Source organism: Orcinus orca, chromosome 2 (genome assembly GCF_937001465.1).
Source record: "Orcinus orca chromosome 2, mOrcOrc1.1, whole genome shotgun sequence".
Classification (NCBI taxonomy): Eukaryota; Metazoa; Chordata; class Mammalia; order Artiodactyla; family Delphinidae; genus Orcinus; species Orcinus orca.
In genome coordinates, this window is record NC_064560.1 from 100,221,043 (window position 1) to 100,247,734 (window position 26,692).

Sequence of the window (26,692 nt, forward strand, 5' to 3'; positions counted from 1 at the left end):
ATTGGGGGTGGTGTGTGAGATGATATCACAGGCAGGATGAAACTCACATCCTCTTCCCTGCCCTCTTTCTATTTATAGCAGCTCTGGTTTACTTGTGGATACCATATAAAATTTTATTTGAACAATAGGTTCTGTGGCTAAACAAAACTTGTAAACCATTCTCTGTAACTGGAAGTTGTAATTCTTTTTCCATGATGACATTTTTGAACACTGACATACCTTTAAATAAGGCAAGTGTGTGTGTGTGTGTAAGCAATTTAAAGGAAATAATAGTTTATATCTTAAAGACTGGATTTTTAAATGTAACTTTTTTACCCCACATATTCTGTTCAACAGCTGAGTGTTAACTTTGGCTCTTAAAGGTTAGAAAAGTCCTACAACCTTTGGCATGCTCTGAGATCTCAACTGGTTGGGGAATCAGAGAAATTCCGTCTTTGACATTAAAATAAATGCTTCTATTATGTTTTGTGATTGACAAGGAAGAGAGGAGGGAAGATGTTGCAATTCTACCTCCTAAAGAATCTGTTTTTTAAAGGTATGTATTTGGCTCTAACTGACTTCTGACACATGTCATTCAACCCTATAGAAATTCTCTTGGATAAGAACCTGACCCAGGCAAACCCACTTGTAAACTGGGGAAGGGGGAGGATTTGAGTGTAAGCACCTTGAACCAGAGGACTTTTTTTTTCCATTTAGAATAAACCTTCCTGGGGTTGATTTCCATAAGTGTACATTTCCTCTTCATAATTCTAGTCATTAATCACCAGGTAGTGTTTAAGAGCACCTGCGTGGATCACAGATTCCACAATCCAACCTGAAAACTCGAATTTGGGATTACTTCTTTCTCTAAGAAGTATAATCCATCCCTCGGGTCTGCCCCTGGCTCATCTGGCATCTCTGCTTTTGAAAGAACTTGGATCAGGGCACAGGATTTCAGTGTCTTCTCTTACTCCTCTCTTCTTGAATCCAGGGTCTCTTAACCTCCGCACTATAGACATTTGGGGATGGATACTTCTTTACTGCAGGGGAGGGCTGTCCTGTGCATGGTAGGATGGTTAGCAGCATCTCTGACTTCTACCCACTAGGTGCTAGAAATGCTCCTACCCCAGTTGTGACAACCAAAAATGTCCCCAGACATAGCCAAACGTCCCCTTGCAGAGGTAGTAGGTAGGCCTGTGAAGGAGCAAACTGTCCCCTACTGAGACCTGCTGCTCTCTAATCCCTGAGGATCCCAAAACTGAGAATCCTACCAGGAATTACCCGGTCACCACTAGACATGGTTCTCAAGGATACCCATGTACTTTAACCAAGTCAGTGTTCTCAACACTGGCTGCACATTAGAATCACCTGAGATGTTTACCAGTGACCAACTGAGCATTAGCATTTTTTAAAAAGCTCCCCAGAGATCTCAATTTGTAGACAGGACAGACAACCTCTGAACTAAGTGTACTTAGCAATCTTAATACTTATTAAAACTCCAAAATAAAACCTCACCCCAAATTTATTTCAAATAGGAAATGCCAAGTAGTTTCAGAGAAATAAAAAAATCCATATATCAATCTATTACAGTCTATTATAGGCCCCTGGAGACGTTCACGTGTGCTTTTTGTTTTGTTATCATGACAAAGCAGTTGAGAAACTGGATAACTGGGAATTCTGAGCTTTATAACAGTTTGACTGAAGGTGCATCACTTGATGTAGAGCAGTTTCTCTGGTGCTTGTAACTCACGGACTTTTTTGACCAAAGTGACAGGGAGGAGCCTGACCAAGAGGAAATTCCTGGAATGTACAGTGTTAGAATTGGCAGGGAAGGAAGATCAAGACTTAGCAAGACTAAGCGTGGCCTAGGAAGGGAGGCCTCTGATAATGTTCTTCAGCAGATGAAAAGTATGATCTAATGGCTACCTCTTTCCTTTGTTAGTGCTTCAGTAACAGTGGGAATAAAACCAGACAGTGGCGGTCTTCGTAACTTAGGATCCAAAAGAATGATGCCCAGAAGGTGTACATGTTCTGGCAGCTGCCAGTCCCACTTCTGGCCGGCCAGGAGGGGCTGGCCAAGGTTTTCATCCAATTACTAATCTTCTGAAAGGTATAGGATGCATTCAGTGATGTTCAACTTTCCATGTGACCTTAGGCAACTCAACTTCCCTGAGATTTTGTTTTCTTATTTGAAAGATGAGCAGCATGATATTTACCCCAGACAGTGACTATAAGGATTAAATTAGATAATATGTGTGAAAGTGCTTTGTGAAGTGTAAAGCCCAGTAGGTAGCCAATTGTAAACCTGGAGCTGAGCATGCTGTTACATTAGCACATTAAGTTCATGTTTCTCTGGTTTGTCCTCTGGCTGTTCTTCCTCGCAGTCCGGGTTAGGATCCGGGTGGTGGATTTCAATGACAAGAACATAGATGAGGCCTCCAGCCATAGCACCAACAAAAGGGCCCACTACAGGAATCCACCAGAAGTTATTTCCAGCTCTGAAATCAAACAAAGAAATTAGTGATACACCACTTGGCCTTCTTCCTGGTATTACTGCTAGTTATTCACTAACCAGCTAGTCATTTCTCATGCTCATGACTCCCTTTTAAATCAGCAAGAGCTAAGTATAAGGGCACTCACTGTAGCTTGGCAACCATCATCCTAGATTTTGCAGTATACCTGATTTCAGATGATCTATTCCATTGTCCTATTAGTACTTGTGAGAGAAATGTCCCGTTTATTTTCCTTTCGGAAAATATAGTCCCCGAACCCATGGCTACAATTGAGGGCATTTAGGGAAAGTTCAGGTTGATTATTCGGGAGTTACCTTCCCCTCATCCTGAAATAATGAGTCCTGGGGATTGCGAATGGTTGGGAGATGTGGAGAGATTCCTGGACATGACTGGTATATGAGGGCACTTACAAAATAAACAATCAGGAAACATTTGCCAATAAGTGAATTAAAAAAAATCAAAGGTAGAGATATGAATTACCTACTAAGTATAATTGAATTCAGTACTTATACTTTGAGGTCACAGCTTACTTAAACTTACTCTCTGATAAGGACTTTCTGCCCTGTTTCCCTCTCCCCTCCAGAAATCCTCAATGTCAGCACATTGTATTGGAGGTATAGTTCTGAGAGAAAGCAGGTGCCTTTGCGAATTGTCACCATCTCTTTTGGAGATAGAAAATCCACTTAAATAATTCCGTAGAAAGGACCATGAGTGGTCAGAAGCAAGTAAAACTATACAATTTGTTGTTTAAGGATATGTACGTTTGAGATAAAACTTTTTAAAAGCAGGATAATTATGAACAAAAAATTCAGAGTAATGCAGAGGAGGCAGAGGAAACAAGAGGAACACAACTACGCATGGGAATTTCACAGTGTTCTATGTGGCGGAAGGATTCATGGCTGCTATTTTTAGTTTTATGCCTAACAACTATACATATTTCCATGGGACCTTTTGTTTGTATCAGTTTTTTATCAGAAAGGGTAATAAAGGAAATAAGCACAAAACAGGGGGCCTGTCCTAGAATTCATGAGATTTAGTTCTAATCTCAGGAGGGTCCAGATGGTCTTTGGGCAAAGTCTCCTCATCTCTGAGCTTCATTCTTCCATCTGAACAGTGGTCCCTTCCACCTGCATCATCCAAGCACTCTCTTAGATCCTGAATCTTAGATCATCAATGCAGGCTCACAATAAGATAATAAGTCTTAGAGCATAAACGCAGGCTCCGGGGAAGAGCACCGTCATTAAGCACAGTGGCCAGCAGATGTCACTCTTACTGCACTGGAATGAGGTCACTGCATTCAGCTGTTCTCACAGCGCCCTTTCCCATGCCTCCAAATCCAGGTGGAATTTTCTATGAGAGGCACCTGAGCTTTAAAGGACTAGGAGCCTTCTCTTCAGGTAAGCACATGAAGCAAGTTTAAGCCACCTTATTTGGTCCATCACTTCCTTTCTTCCATCACTGGTTTGTGGCACATCTCTTACTGTCATTTAACAGATTAGGGTCCAAGATATCTGCCAGCACACATGTCCTCCTTTCACTGGCTGGACCCTCTTGAGCTGGATGTGTTGCACCAGGGTCACAAGGCTTAAATGGAGGAGCTCTGATACGGTTCCCTGCCTGGCCTCACAGGTAAACAAGGTTATTTGCACACTGTGATTTGGGGGATGCCAGAAATATGTCTGTGTTAATTGCTTACGGTACCATCATGAGGGATTCATTCCTTTGGTTAAACTATTTTAAAAATTAACAATACCCCTGAGATCCTTCATCCACTAAGTTATCAACACTTTAAGGTGAATTAGTGAAGACCACTCGCTTACATCCTAATACTTAAGGGAAAAGCAAGAGTCAGCCAGGGTCTGTCTTGCCCTTGTCAGACCTGCTGGAGCCCCACTCCCGCTGTCATCCTCACTCCGTGCCATACAGGGGCAAGTGAGGATCCAAGGCAGTCTCGGTTTTATCTGAGACCTTGGGTGTGGATCCAAACTAGAAAGTCCCCTGAGATGCTTAGCTTGGATGTAGAACCCTGAAAGGATGGGGCACTTTAGGGACCCTTTGGAGTCCTGTTATCCCTCAGTGGTTTCCTTGGGAACTTTTTGGTTGAGGATTATCAGTTAGTCTAGCTATTTCCTAACTGGTTTCTGCCCCCTCTACTCATCTTTAATCTGTTCTATATAATAATGTCAGATCAATTTTGCTAAATTGAAGTTCTAAACGTGTCAAACTTCTGCCCTAAATCTTTTGTTGCTTCCTATAACCTACAGAAGAGGGAGCAGCAAAAACCCCAAAGTCTCATTCTGGGAATCTAGGTCCTCTAATGGTCTGAAACAATTGCCCTTCCAAGCTTCTTCATGCACCCTTCCAACTAAACTAGATCATGTGTTATTTTAACATTCTGCCTTGGGATACAGAATCCTCTCTGCCTGAAATATCCTCTCTGTCCGCTGTTTAAGCATGTCCAAATACTACAAAGTGCCCCTACTTCCACCCCCATAATTCTCAAATTTGGAGCCACAAACCTTCTCTCAACTCTTGGAGTTAATTAGTCAAATCTCTTTAATGGCACTTGACAGCTCCAACCTGTTAAGAGCCTATGCTCACTACTCTGAAATAGAATGTAAATAAAGCAGTGAAGGGCAACAACAGTGAGGGGCATCTTTAGCACAGGGCCTTGAATAAGAAATCAGGTAGCTGCATGGATGAATGAATGCATGAATGAGGGGAAAAGACCCTGACTCTAACAAGGGACATGGTGCTCAGAGTTTGGCATTAGGTGATTTCAGCATTCTCCCACAGACATGGTCTCCTGCCATATACTCAACAAAGCAAAGAAAAGAGGCAAGATCTCTACCTCTTTAGAACCACCATCACTCTTAGAACTTTGGGTGAATCACCAAGCAGGGCTCAAATAGAGGTCACATCACTGTGGGGCACCTTTGTTCTCGGGGTCTGTGTGAAGCTCACAGAGGTGTCTTGATGGTAGGGGCAGTGGTCTCCTGGAGTGAACCTCAGGAAATTGGGATTAAAGGAAACTCATGGGCCAATTCTGGGCTTTGGAAATAAGGAGATCTTTAACGTATGCTTTTGACAGTACATGGGAAGAATACAAATGATCTTCCTAGTTGGCATTTTGTTCAACCTTTTCACGTTCTAGTATGATCATTCTGGAAGAGAGCTCCTCAACTGTGGCACTCTTAACGTATTTGGCTGACTAATTCTTAGTTGTGGCAATCTGTCCTGGATACTGTAAGATGCTTAGTAGTATCCCTCTACTGGCCTCTACCCACTAGATGCTGGTGACAACATCTGCTCCCACCCTCCCCAGCTGTGACAACCCAAAGTGTCTCCAGGCATTGCCAAATGTCCCTGAGGGCAATATCACCTCTGGCTGAGAACCACTGCTCTATAAATTCACTGCATTGTTCGTTTCTTAAAGATTGGGAGTGTTTCTTGATTTTTTTTAATCCCTCATCTCCTAGGACATGTGTGTCACATAGCATTTATCCATACTTTTATTCAATAGCTTTTATTGAGGCTTTCTATGTGCCAGACCACATCCTAGTCACAGCGGACACAGCAGTGAAAACATGGTCAAGGTCTCTGTCCTCATGATGCTTACGCTACAGCAGCTCTAATGCTGTCTGTGGTGGTTATCAGAATGGTGTCAGTGATTTCAGTAGCTTGTGTTTCATGATGGTTAAGGCAACCCAAACTCTTAAATAAATTCATCACTTGTGTACAGCTATATATAGGTCAGCATTAGGGACACTCAAGTGTTTTGTTCCCACAGCAGACATTAAACTAAAATTTGCGCACACATGTTTTCCCTGCTTCTCTTTCTCCATGTTAGAGCCCTGTTTCCTGGGGAACAAAGGTGGGTGCCTTTCCCAGAGAGAGATGTGATGAGTGGTTGGGGACTGGCCACCATGACTTTAGCGGGGGACGGTGGGAAGGAATTAACGGGCAAAGTTTGTCCTGGGAGCTTGGTACCAGCAGTTGGCATGTTTCATCAGCACATTCTGAGGTGTAAGGCACGGGGTCTTGCCACTTCCTGTGCACAGGCTCTCTTTGATGCCTGTTCCGCTAGGAATTTCTTATGCTTCAAGAATTCAAGGACCAGTGATTAGGACTCCGCGCTCTCACTGCCGAGGGCAAGGGTTCGATCTCTGATTGGGGAGCTAAGACCCCGCAAGCCACATGGCATGGCCAGAAAAAAAGAATAAGCTCAGCACTCACTTCTTCTGTGGTGCCTCCCCCAGCTTCCCCGGGTAGAGGTAGCCACTCCCTCATCTGTGTTCCCTTAGCACTTTGTTTCAGGGGTTACCAGAGCACTTGTTACATTGCTCAAGGCCAGTGTCTTATCTGATTTTGAAATTTCCTTGCCTAGCACAGTGACCACAGCATAGGTGGTGATTAAGGTAGATCTGTTGAATGAATGAATGAAGCAAAGCTAGCATGGTCTCCTAGAAAGAGCCCTATAGTAGTATCAGAAGATAGAAATTCTACCCCTTTGTCACAAAGTGAGTACGTAGACAAGTTCTACATCCAAAATAGTCACATAAAGCCATATACCAGTTGAGAAATTATTATTATATAGGACAAACCTATCTCTTTGAATCTATCTAGAGCCTCTCTATCTTTCTCTGTCTCTCTGTCCCTCTCTGTCTCTTATTATGTCTCTGTGTCTATCTCTTTGTCTCCCTCCCCCTTCTCTCTCTCTCTCTCTTTCCTACACACACACACACACACACACCCCGTATCATAAATCACCAGTGATACGTTCCACACTTATGATGAGGATGCACTTAACCTCACCCTCCCATCTGCACTCTCTTGGATCTCCAGGTCAAAGCACAGCCCTCCCCATTGAGGCACAGTGTGAATCTTCCTCCCTCCTCCCTGACCGTTGTTACTTACGTGAAGACCTCAAACCCCCAACCTGCCAAGGCAGTGAAAAGTCTGGGACTCAGGTCTCGAGCTGGGTTCATGGCACAGCCACTGTTCATTCCCAGAGAGGAAGAAATGACAACAATCAGGAAGCCAATGACAATGGGCTGTAGGCCTTTGGGGACTCCCAAGTTTCTTGAGTCAAAAATGGCAAAGATGACAATGAGGAGAAACATGGTGGCCACTACCTGGGGGAGGGAGAAAATATACAAGGGATTTAGCTTATATTCTTCCCCCTTGCCCACCTCAAAATTCACCCACTCTCATTAAAAACAAACCTAGTAATAAGTAACATATGCTGGGTGAGCACTCTGTGCCAGACCCTTATCGCAGCAATCCTAGACATGGGTGCTGATATCATTCTCCTTTACAGATTAGTTACCTGCCCAAGGTGACACAGTCAGTGACAGGCAGGTGTGGATCCAGAGAGTTCAGCTCTAGAGACTTTTTTCTTTACTACACTATCCTGCTGAGCTACCACCAGCTAAATGGAGAGCAAGCTACAGGCTGGAAAAATGAACAAAGGGGCTCATTCAAAGTGGTGAGAAAAACAATGTGAGACATCAATAGATGAATGGGCAAAGGAAATGAAAAGAAAATTCATAAAAGAAAAATAGATTTAAGAAACAAGAGGGAAAAACTGATTCACAATGAAAAAAAGTGCAAACAATACCAAGTGTTAGGGAACTGATACCACTTCTCTCAGGCTTTCCTAATTAAACTAAGCACATACTACACTTTTGAAAGGCAATTTATCAGTAATTTAGCAACATGCATTAAAAATAATCCGTAAGATTATGTACTGAATTTGACCCAGTTGGATATTTTGAGAACCACATCATGGAAATAATCTAAAATATGGAAACGTCATAAAGCAAATATGTAAATAAATAGTTAAACATCATTTATAGTATGGAAAAACTGGAGTCCACATCAATAGGGAAAGGACTAACTATATTATGAAGTGCCCATTCTATAGTCTATTATACAGCCATCAAAAACAAATACAAGGGCTTCCCTGGTGGTGCAGTGGTTGAGAGTCTGCCTGCCGATGCAGGGGACACGGGTTCATGCCCCGGTCCGGGAAGATCCCACATGCCGCAGAGCGGCTGGGCCCGTGAGCCATGGCCGCTGAGCCTGTGTGTCCGGAGCCTGTGCTCCGCAGCGGGAGAGGCCACGACAGTGAGAGGCCCGCGTACCGCAAAAAAAAAAAAAAAAAAAAAAACAAATATAAGAGCTGTCTGGTAACATTTTTAAATGCTTATGATATTAAGAAAAATATGTGCATTATATTTTATACTTGAAAACAACATAAAAACAAGTTGTAAGAGATTATACAAACAATGAGAGCAGGTATTCTGAAGTGGTGTGGTACAGTGGGTGTTTTCCCGACTCTCTAGTTTCTAAAATTTCCAAACTATTATTTTACTTTAACAGCTAAATCATAGCTTCTATTTACCAGGCACTTATTATGTGCCAGGTACTTCGTATGCTTTTTCTCATTAGAACTTCACACCAATCGGTGAGATAAATCCTATTTATTCACAGTTTACAGATGAGGAAATGTAGATAGAAGGAGGTTAAGAAACTTGCCCAAGGGCACACAGCTCATAAGCAGAAGAATCAGGATGAGAACCAGACAAGTGATTTTAGACCAGAATAGCTGTGCTACTGGCTACACGACAGATGCTTGGATGCAGCTTGTTTAAATGTCATTAAGGCAGAGACACTTCTAGCTGCCTAGAGAGTCTGGATAAACCTGTGCACGTGGGGAGACACAGAAGACCTGGGATACTCTAAGCTCAACTACTACACTTCACAGTCCTTGAACTGAGATCACAGTGTCTTTTCTTGAGGCCTCTACGTTTAGATCATGTGCACAAAAGAGACAGTTAGGTGGAACAAACCGCATTTGCCCCTACAGGGGTTGAAATGTCCAGTCATGCACTTTTCTCTGAAGCTTGACTGATGTGGAAGAAGTGTATGTATTAAAGAGGAGGCAGGAAACCCGTAGTGGTATCAGCTTTGGCAAGGGCAGAAATTTGTCAGCAAAGCTTGGGTTATGCGTAGGGACCTCTGACTTTGGAAACGTAGCCTTTCTTTTCTGATAGGCCTATAATGTTCCTATGCATCCCCCTTATTAGATTATGTCTTTTCACGAAAGTTAGGTCTTTGTTGAATGTACACTTACTTGGTCTGCAAATGCATTCACCAGAGACAGATACGGAGCTGGGTATGTTGCGAAAATGTGTGCTGTTGCGTTTTCTCCCACGACGAGCAGTTTTCCACCAGCAAAAGACAGAAATGCATCTATGGAAGACAGAGCTCTGGCATGTTAGTGTCCTCTGGGCAGGGGGGGACGTAGGCCTATGCCAGGTCTTGTGCTGAACAAGTACAGGTGAACCCTCAGGTTCAGCTAGGAAGATCCATATCATTTGCCTCTTTTCACTTCACAGTATGGTAGCTTTAGAGATACCCAGAGAACTCCCAGGATAGCGGGTCAGAGAGAGAAAGCCCCGGCTGCCCTTGATGGTTCACTCCACGTTTGAGCCAAATCCTTATCCAGTGGGTCTTGGGAACTTTTCTTTGAGGGGAATTCTTGGAATTTTCAAGATTGACTAAAAGTGAAAGTGAAGCTTGGACTTGCTCTATGCAGAGCTCATGATTCCCAGAGGGTTCTCAGTAACCCCTAATAGCAGTCCAGAATTTGAGGGCATCAAGGTACAGTGAAGATGCCCTTAGAACAAGGAACACAGCAGTCCCCGACATAGCCAGCACCACCCCCAGGCCTCTCTGGCCACAGCAGCTGGTGCTCTAGGTTTCTGGTCTGGTCTTGAGTAATTGTTTAGCCTTCTTATACTCTAATTCTTAGGATACTCTGTGGGAAGAGGTCCCTTTCCACAATGTACCTCTCAGGCTTGGCTCATAAATTCTAGTTCCTAAGGGCTTCAGTTTGAGAGTCATAAAGTATTAAGACTTACCTTGGGTTAGAGAGAAGGAACCACTTTAACACTTGATTTTATGGAACCCCAAGATTTTTTAGTTTGAAGGGCCTAAGAAGTCACCTACTAGTTCAATTCCTTTATTTTCCAGAGGAGGAAACTGAGACCAATAAGGTCAGATGACTAACTGAAGTCACACAGCTACGTACATAGTTCACATGGAACTAAAGTCTGGGTCTTTGATCGTCAGTACTGTGGTTCCCCCAGGACTGTTGCAGAATGGAAGCCCTGGCTACTGGATGGAAGGGAGAAGAGGTTCCCCACCCAGCCCATTTCTCTGCTATGCTTCTTCCTTCAAAGACTTTGTTCCAGATTCCTTCTTTAAGTACTTACTCATCATTCTCCTTGCCACAAGTCAACGGCTCCCTTCCCAGCCAAATCAGAGAAAGCCATGGAGAAGCCAGTGGCCTATTGCTTACTTTGGCATTGTTCACAGTGTAGTGCTGGTTGGGTCTAAAGATATACTTCCTTTAAGTTCTGCCCTCCATTTAAGTTGTGACCATTTTCACTAAGAGGCTTCCTGAACGTGCCCTGATGATAATGTTGGCCCCATTATTTAGAACTTAGGACTCTTAGAACTGCGTGTCAAGTGGAGAACGTTTTCTGTTCTTACCTCATCTCACCTCTTCCTACCAAGTAATTCTGACTTTCAACTTATAGCCAGTTCTCCCTAATCTCTGGACTCAGGGGTCCTACTCACCATAATAAATGCCAAAGAGGGTTGCAGCCCCTAAAAAGGCTCCCAAGAGCTGGGCCCCCACATAAAAGGGGAATTTGAACCACTTCGTCCGTCCAAAAAGACACATTGCAAAAGTCACAGCTGGGTTGATGTGGCCACCTGCAAGGAAGATAAGGTGATTAGGAAAGTCAGAGGGCAGGCCAGGGAGAATTATTGTGAAGGAAACCTTATCTAGGGACTGCAGGCAGAATTCAGTCTTCTAGGTGTGAGGAACTTTATGTGAGGAGACAGAGGTGTGTGTGTGTCTGTGTGTGTCTGTGTCTGTCTGTCTGTGTGTCTGTCTGTGTGTATATGTGTGTGTGTGTTTGAGTGGAGAGGAAGAGAGGACTAATAATCCTCATGGCATCATTAGACACTGTTTAGGAAGTTTAGCTTTTTCAAAAGAAAGTCAAATATATAAAGAAACTTGTACTCAAGTGGCTCATTTTCTCTCTGTCTCTCTCTCTCTCTCTCTCTGTCTCTCTCTCTCTCTCTCTCTCTCTCTCTCTCTCATCTCTCTCTCTCTATCTATCTATATCATCTATCTACTGGGTTTTGCCTAACTATAAAGCAATAACCCCAAAGAGATTGATATAAACAGTTAACTTCAGTATATTTGTAAGTCAGTATACTTATACTTGTAAGATTTAAATCTATATCCAGTCATTTCTAAGTCCATGTCCAGAGGATATAGAAACAATCTTAGGACTGAAAAGAGATATCTCTTTAAGGGGAAATGGCCCTTCCTTTGTGGGCTGTGCCTCTCACTGAGGTAAGGGGCTCAGTTTATTTTGAGGTAGTCACAGTGTCTGAGTGGATTTTCTGTAGTTTCTCTGCATAAACGATGTATATCTCACACACACAAATGGAGCAACACTTCCTCCTCCACTCCAGCCTAAACTCTGACTAGAGAAATCAGCCTCTTTGATTCTAACCCACTTGCAAGGTCAGGTAGAGGGGCTTGCTCTGGGGTAGGTTACTGATATCCCCAGCTGGCTTTGCTAGTAACAACAGTAACAACAATGCATATTGAACACTTGCCAGATGCTGTCATAGGCGTATTACATGCACTTGATCCTCCTAAGAACCCGGTGAGGTGGGTACTAGTCCAGTTAACTGCTGAGGAAACTGAGGCACAGAAGTAAAGTAAAATTTTAAGGTCACGTGGCTAATAAGTGGTAGGTCTAGGATTCAAATTCAGGTTTATTTGAACTCTTGGGCCTATGTTCTTTTCTAGACCTTCTTCACCAAGTTTATAAAGGTTTCTCTGCCTTAGAAAGCAGGGAAAAATTTTTCAAAGATCATCTTTGAGCATATGGGCTTGATTCCTAGGGATGGAGGACACTCATATGAAGAGTGCCAATGACATTTAGTGTGGGGGGGGAATTAGAGTAACTGTCAATGTGACCACGCTGAAATGTGGACCTCTGGGTTGTGGAAATAGTTGTAAACAAAGGAGTGATGATGATGATGATGGTGATGACACTTTGCCATTTGACCCCCCACAGAACCTATTGGTGAGCTTGTTTTGGGAAGCCTTCCCTCCTCTCCCCAGTCCGTGAAGAAAGCTATGCTTTTCCTGAGTCTTTAAGCCAAAGTGGGCTTGCAGTGGGGAGGGCTTCTGACTGCTGACTACACCGTGAGGGTCCTTTCTTCACCTGCCTCTGCCACTTTGGAGCTAATGTGAACAAGAAAATGCCAATATATCAAAGCACAGGTGACTTCCTGAAGCCTTACACACATATCACCTGTTTTGTTTTACTTTTAAATCTAAGAGAGTCATACTTTTGGAGACTGGCAGGAGTACAGATTCCTAGGGAAGCTGGAAACAGGGGTTAGAAGAGGGGAGCACCCAGGGCAGTGGAAAGTTCCTGGAGCCAGCCCTGTTCCTCTTCTCCCAGAGCTGGTTGGAGGGTAGCCGCCACCCAGCCAGCCTGGAGGAACCCATTGTGAAAGGACAAGGGGATGTAAGAAATCACCTCCAATCAAAAATGTCTCCCCTCAGATGAGTCCACCAATGGGACAGTTACTGTTTAGCAAGCTCCTCTTCCAAAATAAGACTTGCTGTAGGTAGGTTTATGCTTTTAGCCCCTCAAAAGCACCCTGAGGCAGGAACTATTGTTCACCTTGACCTTGACATGCTGCAAGGCACTTAGTAGGTTTTCAAGATATGAAAGTTGATGTATGTGGAATCTAAAATATGGCACAAATGAACCTATCTACAAAGCAGAAACAGACTCATAGACATAGAGAACAGACTGGTGGTTGCCAAGGGGGAAGTGGGGAGGGAGAGGGATGGACTGGGAGTTTGGGGCTGGTAGATGCCAACTATTACATTCAGAATGGATGAACAGCAAGTCCTAATGTATAGCATGGGGAACTATATCCAATCTCCTGAGATAAACCATAATGGAAAAGAATATAAAAAAAGAATGTCTTTGTGTATAACTGAGTCACTTTGCTGTGCAGCAGAGACTGGTACAACATTGTAAATCAACTCTACTTCAATTTTAAAAATTGAAGAAAAAAAAGATAAGAAAGTTGAAGAAATAGTCAGAGGTCTTTATTCAGATAGCTCAGACTACAAAGATCTACAGAGGGAAAGTTGTTTGGGAGTCAGAGAGGGTGTGCCCAGGAGGGTGCTTTGCAAAGCAACGAGGAGAGTTTCTCCTTGCAGAGATGCGTGATCACTTGGCTTACCCGAAGGACAAAGCAGAGCAGTGTAGTGGAAAGAACATGAGTGCAAGAGTCAGAGAAGGCCACACTCACATCTTGGCCCTGCCAAGGTGGTTGTGATGATCAGATTATTCACATGAAGAGCCCAGGGGGATAGCTGGATTCCCCGAGGCCTGAGATGAAAGGCTTACATGAGCAAGGTGAGCTCTTTCAAGGTTCTGTCCTAGACGAGTCTCCTGCCCACCACACAGACAACTCTGTGATAGAGATCATCTTAACATTTTATTTGTCATTAAGCAAAGCTATTTTGATTTTTCAGTGAATTTTTATTGCTTATAAAAAAACTACATCAAAAATAACCGCTATAGTCTAGGTACAAGCTGGCAGTGTAAACGCTTTGTGGGGGATGGTGCATAATTAGGGCATTATGAGTTCTGATTGGCCAGATTGGATTGCCAGACTACTGGCAAGTTCACAAGGGAGCAGGGTGTGGTAACTGCCATGCAGTAAAGTAATGCTTTATGTTCCACAACCAGATGTCAGCTGACCTTACCAGTCGGGACCACAAAGTGGGATCCCATTTATGTTTATGCCTAATATACATTGGTTATTTTTGGAATTCCCAAAGAGGGCCTCACATATGCCCACAAACCAGCATGTTAGCTGCAGCCACTGTGAGAAAGTCACCTCCCCTATGTAGTCTTCCTCTCCTGTTCCTGGGCTGCTGAAGCCAATACTGAGTCTGCACTGATGTCATCAGTGGGCCAGTGTGTTGTCTGTGCATGTTCCCCCCTCAGTTCTCAGGGAGCTTGAATATCATTTTCAAACAGAGATGGGGAGATAAGCTCCTTTTCCAACTCAGTGCTACCTTATATCAGCCAGGCTCAGAAACTGCTCTCCTTGCATTTTGAGATCTCACAGTCTCTCATAAACAATGTGGACAGCTCCCAAGCCTCACCCAGAAGCAGCCTCTAGTGAAAACAGTCCCATCAGTTCTGGCCCTTACTCTGAGCACAGGGGCTTAATCCCAGTCTAAAGGCCGGATGGGAAGACTCCACACCATCCTTTACTCCCTCTTCCCCCTTCCTGCTGGTCCCTGTCCCTTCTCCTCCTATCGTGACTCCAAATATATCAGTGGATGCAAACAGACATTGACAGTGCTGGTGGTAAAGGGTGTTAGCTACATTGGTAGGGTCTGGGACCAATTTATCCTAAGTAAATATTTGATGAAGTTTAATTCAGGGTGTTATGCAGGTGAAATACTGCAAAACCACATCTCCACCTTAAAAAAATCGCTGAAAACATGCCTACATTTATATTGCATGGTTTGTGGAAACAATACCTGTGTGAATGTAGTTGGGAGCGTGAGGGGAGGCAGTGGAGCATCCTGCATGCTTATTTGAAGCCAGGAGTGTGTTGTGTGTCTGGAACTGTAATTAAGGCCTGCAACTGTAATTAAGCCTTGGCACATTCATGGTGTTCCCCTGGTTATTCTTGTGTCTTAGGTAGGTAGTACAGTGCTGGGATCACAGCAAAGGCTCAGCAAGAGTTTGAACAGAAACACTGCTCGGGCCAAACAAACCACATGTATGGGAATCTGTAACCTGGTCTGCCCCAGGATCTGAGTCGGCCGGTGATATGGAAAGGCTGACAGCTAGCAAATGACTGTTCTAAGTGCCCAGCCCGTGGATGCTCCGTGGGGGTCTGGGCAATCATTCTTTAGCGCTCCAGTGGCAGCACTTGTCACCAGTCCAGCCAGCTCAACTGCAGGATCCTCCATCTGGACCGTACTGCCCATAGGCCCTGCCTGTACTGTCCTTCCCATAGTAGACCGCTGGAAATGTTGTATAATAATGGGGACCTGTGCTTTGCTGTCGTATAGACCTGGGTCAAATCTTTGATCTGTCTCTTTGCCAGCTGTGGGACTTCTGGCAATTTACTCAATCCCTTGGAGCTCCAGTTTTCTCTGTAGAATGGACAATAATACCGGCCTCAGAGTGCTGCTATAGAAGTGAGAGGAGATAAAGTATGTACAGCACCCAGTACAGTGCCCAGCATGCAGGGGGTCCCTTCTTCCGTTATCACCAACAGTCTTGCCTTAGTTCTCTGAGCCCCCAGACAAGGCTGCTGAGGATTCTGCAAGCCTTTGGGAAGTGGATCATTTCCACAGTTCCTTCCTAAGGTCCCAGGCTGTATTAAATATCATTTCATTTTGCTCCTCAGAACCTTGAAAATGGCTTCTAATTAGCCTACCACTCAGAACAGAATTGGACCAAGACCTTCTGACTAGCCCTGCAGCTCCATGAACACACTAGCTATTTTGCAAATGACCTAGGCTCTCCCTGATTGCTGTGGATAAAGGTCCAGGGAATTGCCTCTGTTGGAGTGATATTCACTGGGCTATTCACAGCATATCTGGGAAGTAGTTTCCAAGCATGGGGAAGAGCTAGTAAAAGACTCTATTGATAGATGAAGAATACTATTCCGTAGCCAGATTTAGGAATCAGTCAGTTCTGAGTTCCAACCCTCATCTCTGTCTTTTGCTAAGTGTTGCCTTTGTGCCACTCACTTAGCATTTGCTGTCCATTTAAATTTTGTCATCTATAAAAATAGAATCAAATACATATTCTTGCAGGACTGTTGAGATCTAAAAAAATTAAGGTCTGTAGAGTACCCAGAACTGCACTAGTACATTGGAATGGTTGAGTTGATAGTAGCTGTTATTATTATTATTTCTATTACTTACCAGAGACACCTCCAGCAACATAAATGGCCATTACTATTGCCATTGAAAGTCCAATATTGATAGTGATGATTCCTCCATGACGTCCTCGGCTGAGGACAGCTTGGGCAACACAGCCACATCCAAGGACCTGGAATGAAAGGGAACTCAACAAGTAAGTGAAGATGGCCACTGTCAAAGACAGTGGAAAGTCAGAGTAACAAGAAGCATTTTTCAAGCACACTCATGGCTTGGACTGCCATAGGCCTCGTGCAAATCAAATGATAATCTTCCAGCTGTGCACAGGTAGCAAAATGATGGTCCCAAGGCTGCATCTGGCTTATGGATGAGTTTTGTTAAGACTGCACAGTGTTAAAATGTTGTATGAATTTATAAACCAAGTGATTTGGTAATCATTTCATAATATATATAAATATCAAATCATTATGTTGTAAAACTGAAACTAATATAATGGTGTATGTCAATTATACCTCAAAAGGAAGGAAGGAAAGAAGGAAGGAAGGAAGGGCAGGAAGAAGTAAGGGGGGAAGAAAGGAACATTTGGTGAGGGAGGGTTATTGGAAAAGATGAAACAGTCACATACAAGTTTGGTAGGAAAACAACAGGACAACGAATCACCATCAGCCTTTGTCACTCTGTGGTTGAAAGAGCCAGTGTGGTCCTGGAGGAATAAGTTCTGGGCTGCAGGATCATTAGATCATTGCTCTTAGATGTCAAGTAGCCACAACTTTTTGTAGAATACAGGTTCTGTTTTGGGTTTTATAACTAAAGAAGAGCAACCAACTGGAGGGAGGGCTCAGCATCAAGTAATGGATATTATTTAAGGGCATATGAAGAAAGGTTTCAGAAACAAACGTATTTAAGGAACAAGAGATTAAGAATGTGAAGACTTCTTATCAGGAAGGTAATAACCAGCTCTTGTGTCCCTTCACAAAAGAATGAGAAAGGAAGTCTGAACCTGAAATATGAGAAGTTGCACATAAGCCATTTCCTGATAGTGATGAATTAATTCTAAATAGCTCCCTTGGGACCCATTTGTGGAGTCCTTCAGAGAAATACAATTTACAAACAATGGATATTTAATACATATAGAACGATTTTGGTTTACTCCTCCCTGAAGGCAGAGAAATTACCTAGATGATCTTTTAACATCCACTCCAGTCCCTGATTCTAAGATATGTTGATTTAGCTCTACCTGATAGACAGTAAGGAGAAGTAGGACTTGACATCTCAAGGGGAGCACAGGGGCTGCATATCACACGCACAGGGCTGTCTTTGACGTTAATCACAGACTCCAGACCCTGTACTGAGAGCTAAATAAAGTTGCAGCAGGAACATGTTCCCTTTTCCCTTTCCAAAAAGAAAAAAATTCCTTGGGTTCGTTTCACAGCCTACCAATTTCACCTAGGCTTGACATTATTTTTTTCTAGGATCCCTATCTGTTATAATAACTGTCAGAATACCGTATGCTAACACATATATATGGAATTTAAGAAAAAAAATGTCATGAAGAACCTAGGGGTAAGACAGGAATAAAGACACAGACCTACTAGAGAATGGACTTGAGGATATGGGGAGGGGGAAGGGTAAGCTGTGACAAAGCGAGAGAGAGGCATGGACATATATACACTACTAAACGTAAGGTAGATAGCTAGTGGGAAGCAGCTGCATAGCACAGGGAGATCAGCTCGGTGCTTTGTGACCTCCTGGAGGGGTGGGATAGGGAGGGTGGGAGGGAGGGAGACGCAAGAGGGAAGAGATATGGGAACATATGTATATGTATAACTGATTCACTTTGTTATAAAGCAGAAACTAACACACCATTGTAAAGCAATTATACTCTAATAAAGATGTAAAAAAAACCCAAAAACCACACTGTGTCTTTCTTTTTAATTTATAGCCAATTAAATGCACCTGGCACAACTTCCAAGCTAACTGGCATTTTGGTAGCATCTTCTGAAAAAAGGAGAAAAACACTCCTGACAGCTGAGATGACCTGATTTAGACAACCGGGGGTAAGAAGAGACACATCCAGACACTGGCCAGTCCTGAGCTATTACTACTTTCCACATAAGCTTCTTCCCTCTTTTATGGTCTGATGTTCATGCACTTGTGATAGTCTACAGGGGGCGTAAAAGCTTTAAATGGCCTGAGTGGACCTGGGGAGGCTTCTGTCCTGTCAAACTTCATTGTGATTAATACTCTCCTCTTCTACCCTAGATGTTGAAATTGCTTTTTTGTTCTTTTCTAGAGAGGATAACTGATGCTGTGCACTGCAAGAAAGGAGCAGATGGAGAAATGAACAAGGTAAGTTACCCTAGTCAGAAATTGTTACTCAGAGGATTTCAGCCCAACTTGACATCACTGCTTCTTAATTTTTAAATACATTCATACAGCCCGAAAATCAATGAGGAAGACAGGTAATTGCCTGCTAGTATCTTTCCTTGCCTGCTTCATCCCAGCTGCATTCACAGCACCAGGGAAGCAGATCTGGGATATTCTAATGTTATCATGGTCTGATTGCTAGGGAATTGGTCATCCACTCTGGTTTCCTTCTTCTCTGTGCCCACTGTAATTTTTTTCCTTAAAAAAATGAGAGAACTGTTGTTTATGGTGTTACTGATAGAATTTCCAGCATGATTCCGTGCTCTAACCTTTAAGAACTGCCATACTTTCCCCCTTCTTAGACACAGAAAGAGCCAACCTGTCTCAATTTTTCAGGTCTCCCTATCTAGAAATCTTTTTTTGGACCCATCACCCTTTCATATTCTTCTCACTAAACCTAACCTCTTTTCTCTGAAATTCACTTGTACTGTCTGTACTGAACAGTTAATACTTAGTTGTTCTCCAGATGCCTGATCTAGATTTCCTTATCTAGAAAACAATCTCTAAGATTCCTTTACATGCCAACAGGCAACAATATGCTAGTCTATCCTGTTTTATTCTGTTTCCTTGGGTGTTGTGTTTCCCAAGTCCGCCATCCATATGCATGCCATCAACAGACCGTCAAGGTCTCTTCCACCTTCTTGTCAGGATCCAGCACCTACCTTCTCCAGGTAGGTAAAAAAAATCACAAAACCATGTAGGGGAGGGAGGGTATTACAAAGCCATGGATCTAGTCTTCACTGTGCCCCCAGAAGTCTTCGTTCATTTCTCATTCATATTCTCCCAGTAGTTTCATCAAGCCTTCTCTTCTCTCATTAGCCCAAGACACCTGAGCCCCTTTCTGCAAATAATATCTCCTTCTGCTTGACTCAGTACCTGTAGGTGGCCTTGAAGATCAATGGCAATTCAGAAGATCACATAAACATTGTGTTCCGGTTATTCAGTGCTACGAAACTAACTACTCCCAAACTTAGTGGTTTAAAATGGTAACATTTATTTTGCTTGTGAATCTATCATTTGGGCAAGGTTTGGTAGAGCATCTTACGTCTGCTCCATTTGGTATCAAATGTGGTGGTTCAAAACATGAAAGACTGGAATTATCTGAAGGCTCACACAGTCACATGTCTAGTGGTTGATGTCAGCTGTCAGCTGATGCCTCAGCTGGTGGGTTGGCCAACACATCTACAAATGGTCTCTGTGTGGCTTGGCTGAGTTCCAAGGGTGAGCACTGTACAGCCTTCAGAGCCTGCGTTCTTAAACCCTGCATCATGCTACCTCTCGGCCATAGCACTGCTTTGGTTCTGAACTCAATAGCACACAAATTACAACATCTTTAATAGGCATTAACTTGGCCCATGTTGGTTACCTTTAGGAATAGGGAGCTCATTACCACATCAGGTAGCTTGTTCTAAATATTTTTGGTGTTCCAGTGGTTGGGGAGTCCTTCCTTATATGAAGTTGGAGTCCTTTTTTCCCGTAACTTCTGTTCATTAGTTCCTGGCTTACTCTTGGGACCTCAGAGAAGAAGCCTGTTTTATACACCAGGCACTCCATTAAGTAGAGGGAGCAAAAGGTCCTCCCTGAGTTCTTTTCTGCTGGATGTTTGTCCCTTCGCCTTTGATCCCTAGGGCTCCTCAGATTCCCAGTGAGTGTCACCTGGATAAGCTCTAGGTTGTTAGCACCCCTTTTAAGCACGGAGCCCAGGAATGGACACAATCCTCCCTTATTTTTTTTAAGCTTTTAGAAATGTTTATTATTTAAGACCAAAAATCCTGTGTAGGCTCCTTATAGAGAATATGAGGAATATATAAAAATATAAAGAAAAAACCCAATCACAATGCCTTTACCTATGAACAGACATTATAAACATTTTGGCTTATTTCTCCCCAGTAACTTTAAAAATATTTATTTATTTATTAAAGTATGATTGACCTAAAACACGATTCACTATTTTCATACATTACAAAATGATCACCACAAGTCTAGTTACCATCTGTCACCATACAAACTTATTACAGTATTACTGTGTTCCCCATGCTGTACTTTTCATCCCTGTGACTCATTTTGTAACTGGAAGTTTGTACCTCTTAATTTCCCTCACCTATTTCACTCATCCCTCCACCGCCCTCCCATTTGGCAACCACCTGTTTGTTCTCTATATCTGTGAGTCTGTTTCTATTTGTTATATTTGTTTATGTATTTTGATTTTAGATTCTCTGACTTATTTTACCTAGCATAATACCCTCGAGGTCCATCCATATTGTCACAAATGGCAATATTTCATTTTTTTTATGGTTGAGTAGTATTCCATTGTATATACGTACCACATCTTCTTTATCCATTGCTCTATTGATGGACTCTTAGGTTGCTTCCATATCTTGGCTATTGTAAATAATGCTGCAGTGAACATAGGGATACATATAACTTTTCAAATTAGTGTTTCATTTCTTCGGATAAATACCCAGGAATGGAATTGCTGGATCATGTGGTAGTTTTATTTTTAATTTGGGGGGAAACCTCCATCCTGTTTTCTATAGTGGCTGCACCAATTTACATTCCCACCAACAGTGCATGAAAGTTCCCTTTTCTCCACATCCCTGCCAACACTTGTTATTTGTTGTCTTTTTGATGATAGCCATTCTAACAGGTGTGTGGTGACAGCTCATTGTGGTTTTGATTTGCATTTCTTTGATGATTAGTGTTGTTGAGCATCTCTTCATGTGCCTGCTGACCATCTGTATGTCTTCTTTGAAAAAATGTCTGTTCAGGTCCTATACACATTTGTTTCTTTGATGTTGAGTTATATGAGTTCTTTGCATATTTGGGATATTAACCCCTTATCAGATATATCGTTTGCAAATGTCTTCTGTTTTGTAGGCAGTCCTCCCTTATTTGTGCATCACATTATGACATGGTAATTAATCATGTACCTTCTGCTCCTTGCTTGTATTGCTGTCTAGCAGAGCACTTAACCACAGGATGTAATTCAACTGTTCACATATTAATGCCTGGTTTTCCCAATTTTGTAAGATGCTTACGATTGTGTAATCAACTTATTTGCCTTTTAACAGCATCTAGTATACTGGACGTAATTAAATAACCAGATCCTACATGTTATTTCCAGTTATGACACTTGGTGTCTGTGTAAATGAACATGTTACTTCTCAGCCTAAGCTTGCTCATTTCTTAAAAAATAATACCTGCCAGACTTGTTTCATAGGATTGTTCAGTGAAGGTTCAAATGGGATAACCTTAATGAAGGCACTATTTAAACAACAAAGGACAATAATAGATGCAGGATATTATTGCCTTTGGTATAAACTCAAAAGGAAAGCCCCAATTCAGGGTGAATAAATTGAAACAAAGGGACTCATGAACTTAACCACTAATGCACTGCCTGGCAATAAAAATGGGGCGAAAACACATCTATGACAGATATTAGAAATAGCTACTATTTCATTCCAAACATGAGATCAAAATTTTGGGGCGAGAGGGGAAGTGAGAAACTGACGAGAACTTCAAGGTGTTTTGCGTATTTGTGATTACTCTTGAAAGATAGGTTGTTGCATAGATGGCAAGATTTTAGTGCTTTTGGTAGTAAAGCAACACTAGAAAAGAGGAGGGGGTAAATACCGTTGTTATCAGGTTCCTTGCATGGCAGGAGTGGGAGAAAGAATTTCAGTGGAAAAGGAAGAAAGACATTTGAAAGGCAGAACTCCTATAAAAGATTGATTGGTGAGTGAGGTACCCCCAGTCATTCCCAGTCACCCAGGCCATACATTCTGGAATCTTTTGGTATTCCTTCCTCTTCTCTCTCTTGGCTACCCATAGTCAATCATTCCCAAATCTTCGGAGTCGTCTTCTGTGGCCCCTGACCAGGGTCTCCACTTCCAGTGTCTCCCCACTCAGTGACCATGCCAGATGAAGCACAACATACATACTCTCCCACCCCCGTTGCTCAGGAATTGCCAGCATACCGAATTGCCCCTTAACCTGGTACTCAGGGCCTTGCCTCACAATCCCCAGCTACTTTCTGCCCAGGGTTCTTCAGCATAAGTCTCTGCATCAGCCAGTCACTTTGAGTCCTTTGAGCTCATGACACTCATTTCCACCTCTGCACACCTGCTCATGCTATACCTTCCAGCAGAATATCTTTTCTGCATGTTTCCCAATCAAAACCGATCTATTCTTAACCCTGAGCTAAAATGCTACCTTTCCCCTGGGGCTTTCTCTGGCAACTGGAGCCCTCAGAGTTCTCTTCTGCTTATTGTGCCATGTCTTTACAATGTCATTTCATTTCACCTTGCCTCGTGGCACCCCACCAAGGCTGTAATGTTCACCAGGGCACTCATGCTTCTCTGTTTTCTGTGCTCAAACAGTACTTATGAAAAAAATTAAAATATCTATAAACAAGCAGGAAAAAATCCTGCGTAAAATGCTTTTTCAAGAGAAGAAGTTAATTTGAGGGTAAGATGTAAAAAGTGGGCGGTGTAATTTCTAAGACACACCACTTGGGACTGCTGGGAAGTTCCCAACTGAGCCATGAACCCTATGACAGGCTGATTAATGGACACAATGAAATGCTGGAAATGAGGAGAGAGGATAATGAGTCCACAGATGTTATTTCATTTGAGCCTTCTCAAATCCCCTTTGCATATACTACCTCCTTTAAAGTGAAAGCCAAGATGTTCTGAGCACAGAACAGAGTGCAAAACAGGCACTCAAAATATTTGTTCAGTGAGTATGTAAAAACTGAGCCCTTTCAGAAAAGCAGTTAGCGAAGGTTAGGGATTACTTAGCAAAATGTTGGCAAATGCATGCACCCTGGAGCCAGGGATCACCTGGGAACCTTCTAATTATCGCAAGAGGTCTGTGATTCCCTGTGCACATCAACGTTATCCAAAGAAGGAAAAAATTAACATGTCTTGTATCTACCTTTCTGTTTCAGTATTTTCAGAATTAATGGATACTAAAAGAACAGTTTCTATCCTATAGAGCTCCTGAAAAAATTTTAAAGTCGAAAGGAGCTCCTTGGGAATCGTTGTCATAGACTTTGGAATAAAGGCTGTATGAAACGTTAACTATCTTTACTCATCTGTTTAAGGTAATGTGAGTAAAGGAATACAAATACCAGCTACCATCTATTTGGTGTGTGCTTTGTGCCAACTTCCGTGCTAAGTGCTTTTCCTGTATTACTTCATCATTATCCCATTAACTTATGATCACCCTGAAGGGGAAGTATTATTATCTGCATTTTATGGATGAGGAAATTGAGGCTGGGAAAGGCCAAGCAATTTTCCCAATGTTACATAGTAAAAATAAAGGAGACAGAACCAGGATTTGATCCCAGGTCTTAGTCAGAGGACTGTGCTCCTAACCATGATGTATTGGACAGAGCAAAAGGTCATCAGAACCAACCAATGCCCCCAAGAATTCATGGAAGTTTTCAGGGAGGACACTGGGTTTTCGACAGGAAGTGAGATGGGGCACCATTTTTCCTATCTGCGTACTGAGAGTAAAGGCTGTCTGGGAATGTTGAAGGACTTGGAGAGCCCAGGCAGCAACCATCTGTTACCATCCACCCAGTATAAAAGGCCTCCCTGCAGACCAGATACAGTCTGAGGAAAAAAGACTGAGGTTGAAGCTCAGTTGGAAGCCTCCTTGTAGAACCTGCTCTTTGTGCCAGGACAAGTGGCTTCTCTGCTGACAACACATGTGATCACTCTAGTTCAGAAAAGTACCCAACACTTGTACTTTTTCTCTAAAGCTTCCCATGACCTAGAGAAAAATTCTTTTCAGCCCCATTTCCCTTCCTTTCTCAGAGATCAAAGAGACATGTTGGTGATTAAGTGCAACTTTTTAGTTTATGCAAAACTTTTTTTTATAGATTTCTGTTTGCTTGATTTCTAGCTCCCTTTGCAGAGACAACTTCCACTAGATGACCAAGTGCTCACCGGGGAAAACTAGACCTGAAGGCAGAGTTAAACCTTTTCCTCTCTTGTTCTCTTTTGCTCGTTTTCTTTCCTCATAGTGTCTCCCAATCTTGTAGTCATCAGCAGAAATCACACTCCTCCCCCTAATGCTGACAAAACCTGCCTACTCCGGGGAGTCAGTGGGCTGAGAGAAGGTGGGGTGGGCCTTTTCTACACTTACAAACCACACCCACGAGCCATGTGGATTTCTTGTGGAGCTGGCCAAAATTTAGGGCACTTATTTAGCATTCAACCTATTCACAACACCAAGACTCAAGAAGTCAACCAATTCCACCTCTTCCTCTCCACCCCAAGTGCCCCGTTAGTACATTTTACTGAAAAAGAGCCAAAGAACTAACCCAGGTGGCCATTCTAAACTGCTCCAGTATCTCCAAAGCACACCTGGCTAGTGTTTATTTACTATTGTTCTTTTAGAAATGTATCTAGGAAGCCAGTATCCTTTAATCCAGTAATGTCAGTTTGGGTCATGTTTGCTGTGTGCCATGTGGGCAGCAACAGCGTGACCCAAGACATGAACCATGTATGACTATTTACCTTATGTTGCTGCAGGTCTTCTTGGAAATAGGTAAGGAATATATTTTGAATGAAAAGTATTCTTCAGTAGATAATTTGTCATTAAATGATGTAAATATTCATAAAACAGAAGTCAGCATTAAAAGGGCATATCTGTGGCAACATTTATATTTTAAATAAACTGAGTTGTATTATGTGTAGGTGGGTGAGTGTATATGTATACACCCACCCACCCACCCACATATATATATATAGATATAGATATGTTATAAATAATCTCATTTAGTCCCAATAATAGCCTAAGGGGGAGGAAAACTGCTGTTTTCATCTAAAGAAAACTTAGGTCAAAGAAATTAAGTAATTTGCCTGAGGACTATAGCTAGTGAGAAGATCGTTTTGAACCTAAAATTAACATTTCCGTCCAAAGTTCATGTTCCTTCACTTACATAAACAGCCCTCAAGTGTACCTGAGCCAAATAAGTCATTTGTCCAGATTTGTACTTCAGAAGCCTCTCTTTCAAAAAATCAAATTATGGGAAATGAAGATCTCCAAATCTACAAATACCTCTCACTGGGAATTGGCATTCACTTTTCTTCATCCATTCCTCCCTGTTCATGTACAATGAAAAATTCTAAGTGCCATGCACAGTGCCTGGTGTCATAGGGATGCAAAAAAACAGACACAGGGCCTCCAAAGTTCACAGACCAGTAGGAGAGGTAGGAGCTGGGAACTGGTAAGAATCACAAGAACAGTATGAAGTGATTCCCTGTCGTTTTATGTTATAATCCTGTTATTCGTGGATGGTTTAAGTATTTATGCCTAGGGAAAGTGTACATGGGGATGTGGTTTCATAATTCAGCCTTACTAACTAGGTGATGGAAATTTTGACATTTAAGTCTCCCCAAATTCTTGAATTACTTGATTAATACCCAAAATTATTGAGCCACCTGACAATACTATTAAGTCCAAGATGTATTAATATATCACGAGTGTATAACAGATTGGCCTCATGAGGAACTTGACTACGATAATATAAGATCAAGATTTATCTTCTGATATTGCCAGAAATAAAACTGTTTTCACCCTATTGCCTCAACCAGTTTTACCAGGGGGTAGGATGGGAAAAGGAAAGGACCACAATCTTGCATGTAGGACTTAGATTTCTAATAGCCAGGGCCCCTGTAAACAGACGATATTGGACAGTAGCCCTCACAATCTCTCC

The 26,692-nt window shown here is 42.5% G+C and overlaps 1 protein-coding gene across 1 annotated transcript in view; it reads right to left on the reverse strand.

The window, feature by feature from the left end:
- Positions 1-1,488: 1,488 nt before the first annotated feature.
- The window catches only part of AQP9 (aquaporin 9), a 35,391-nt gene continuing 10,187 nt past the window's right edge, over positions 1,489-26,692 (reverse strand). Inside the window, exons 2-6 of the mRNA XM_004274674.3 lie at positions 16,582-16,708; positions 11,142-11,279; positions 9,631-9,749; positions 7,410-7,627; positions 1,489-2,477 (exon numbers count right to left, since the gene is read on the reverse strand). Coding sequence (XP_004274722.1) covers positions 2,303-2,477; positions 7,410-7,627; positions 9,631-9,749; positions 11,142-11,279; positions 16,582-16,708 — 777 coding nt within the window. The 3' untranslated portion in view covers positions 1,489-2,302. The remainder of the gene's footprint in view (positions 2,478-7,409; positions 7,628-9,630; positions 9,750-11,141; positions 11,280-16,581; positions 16,709-26,692) is intronic.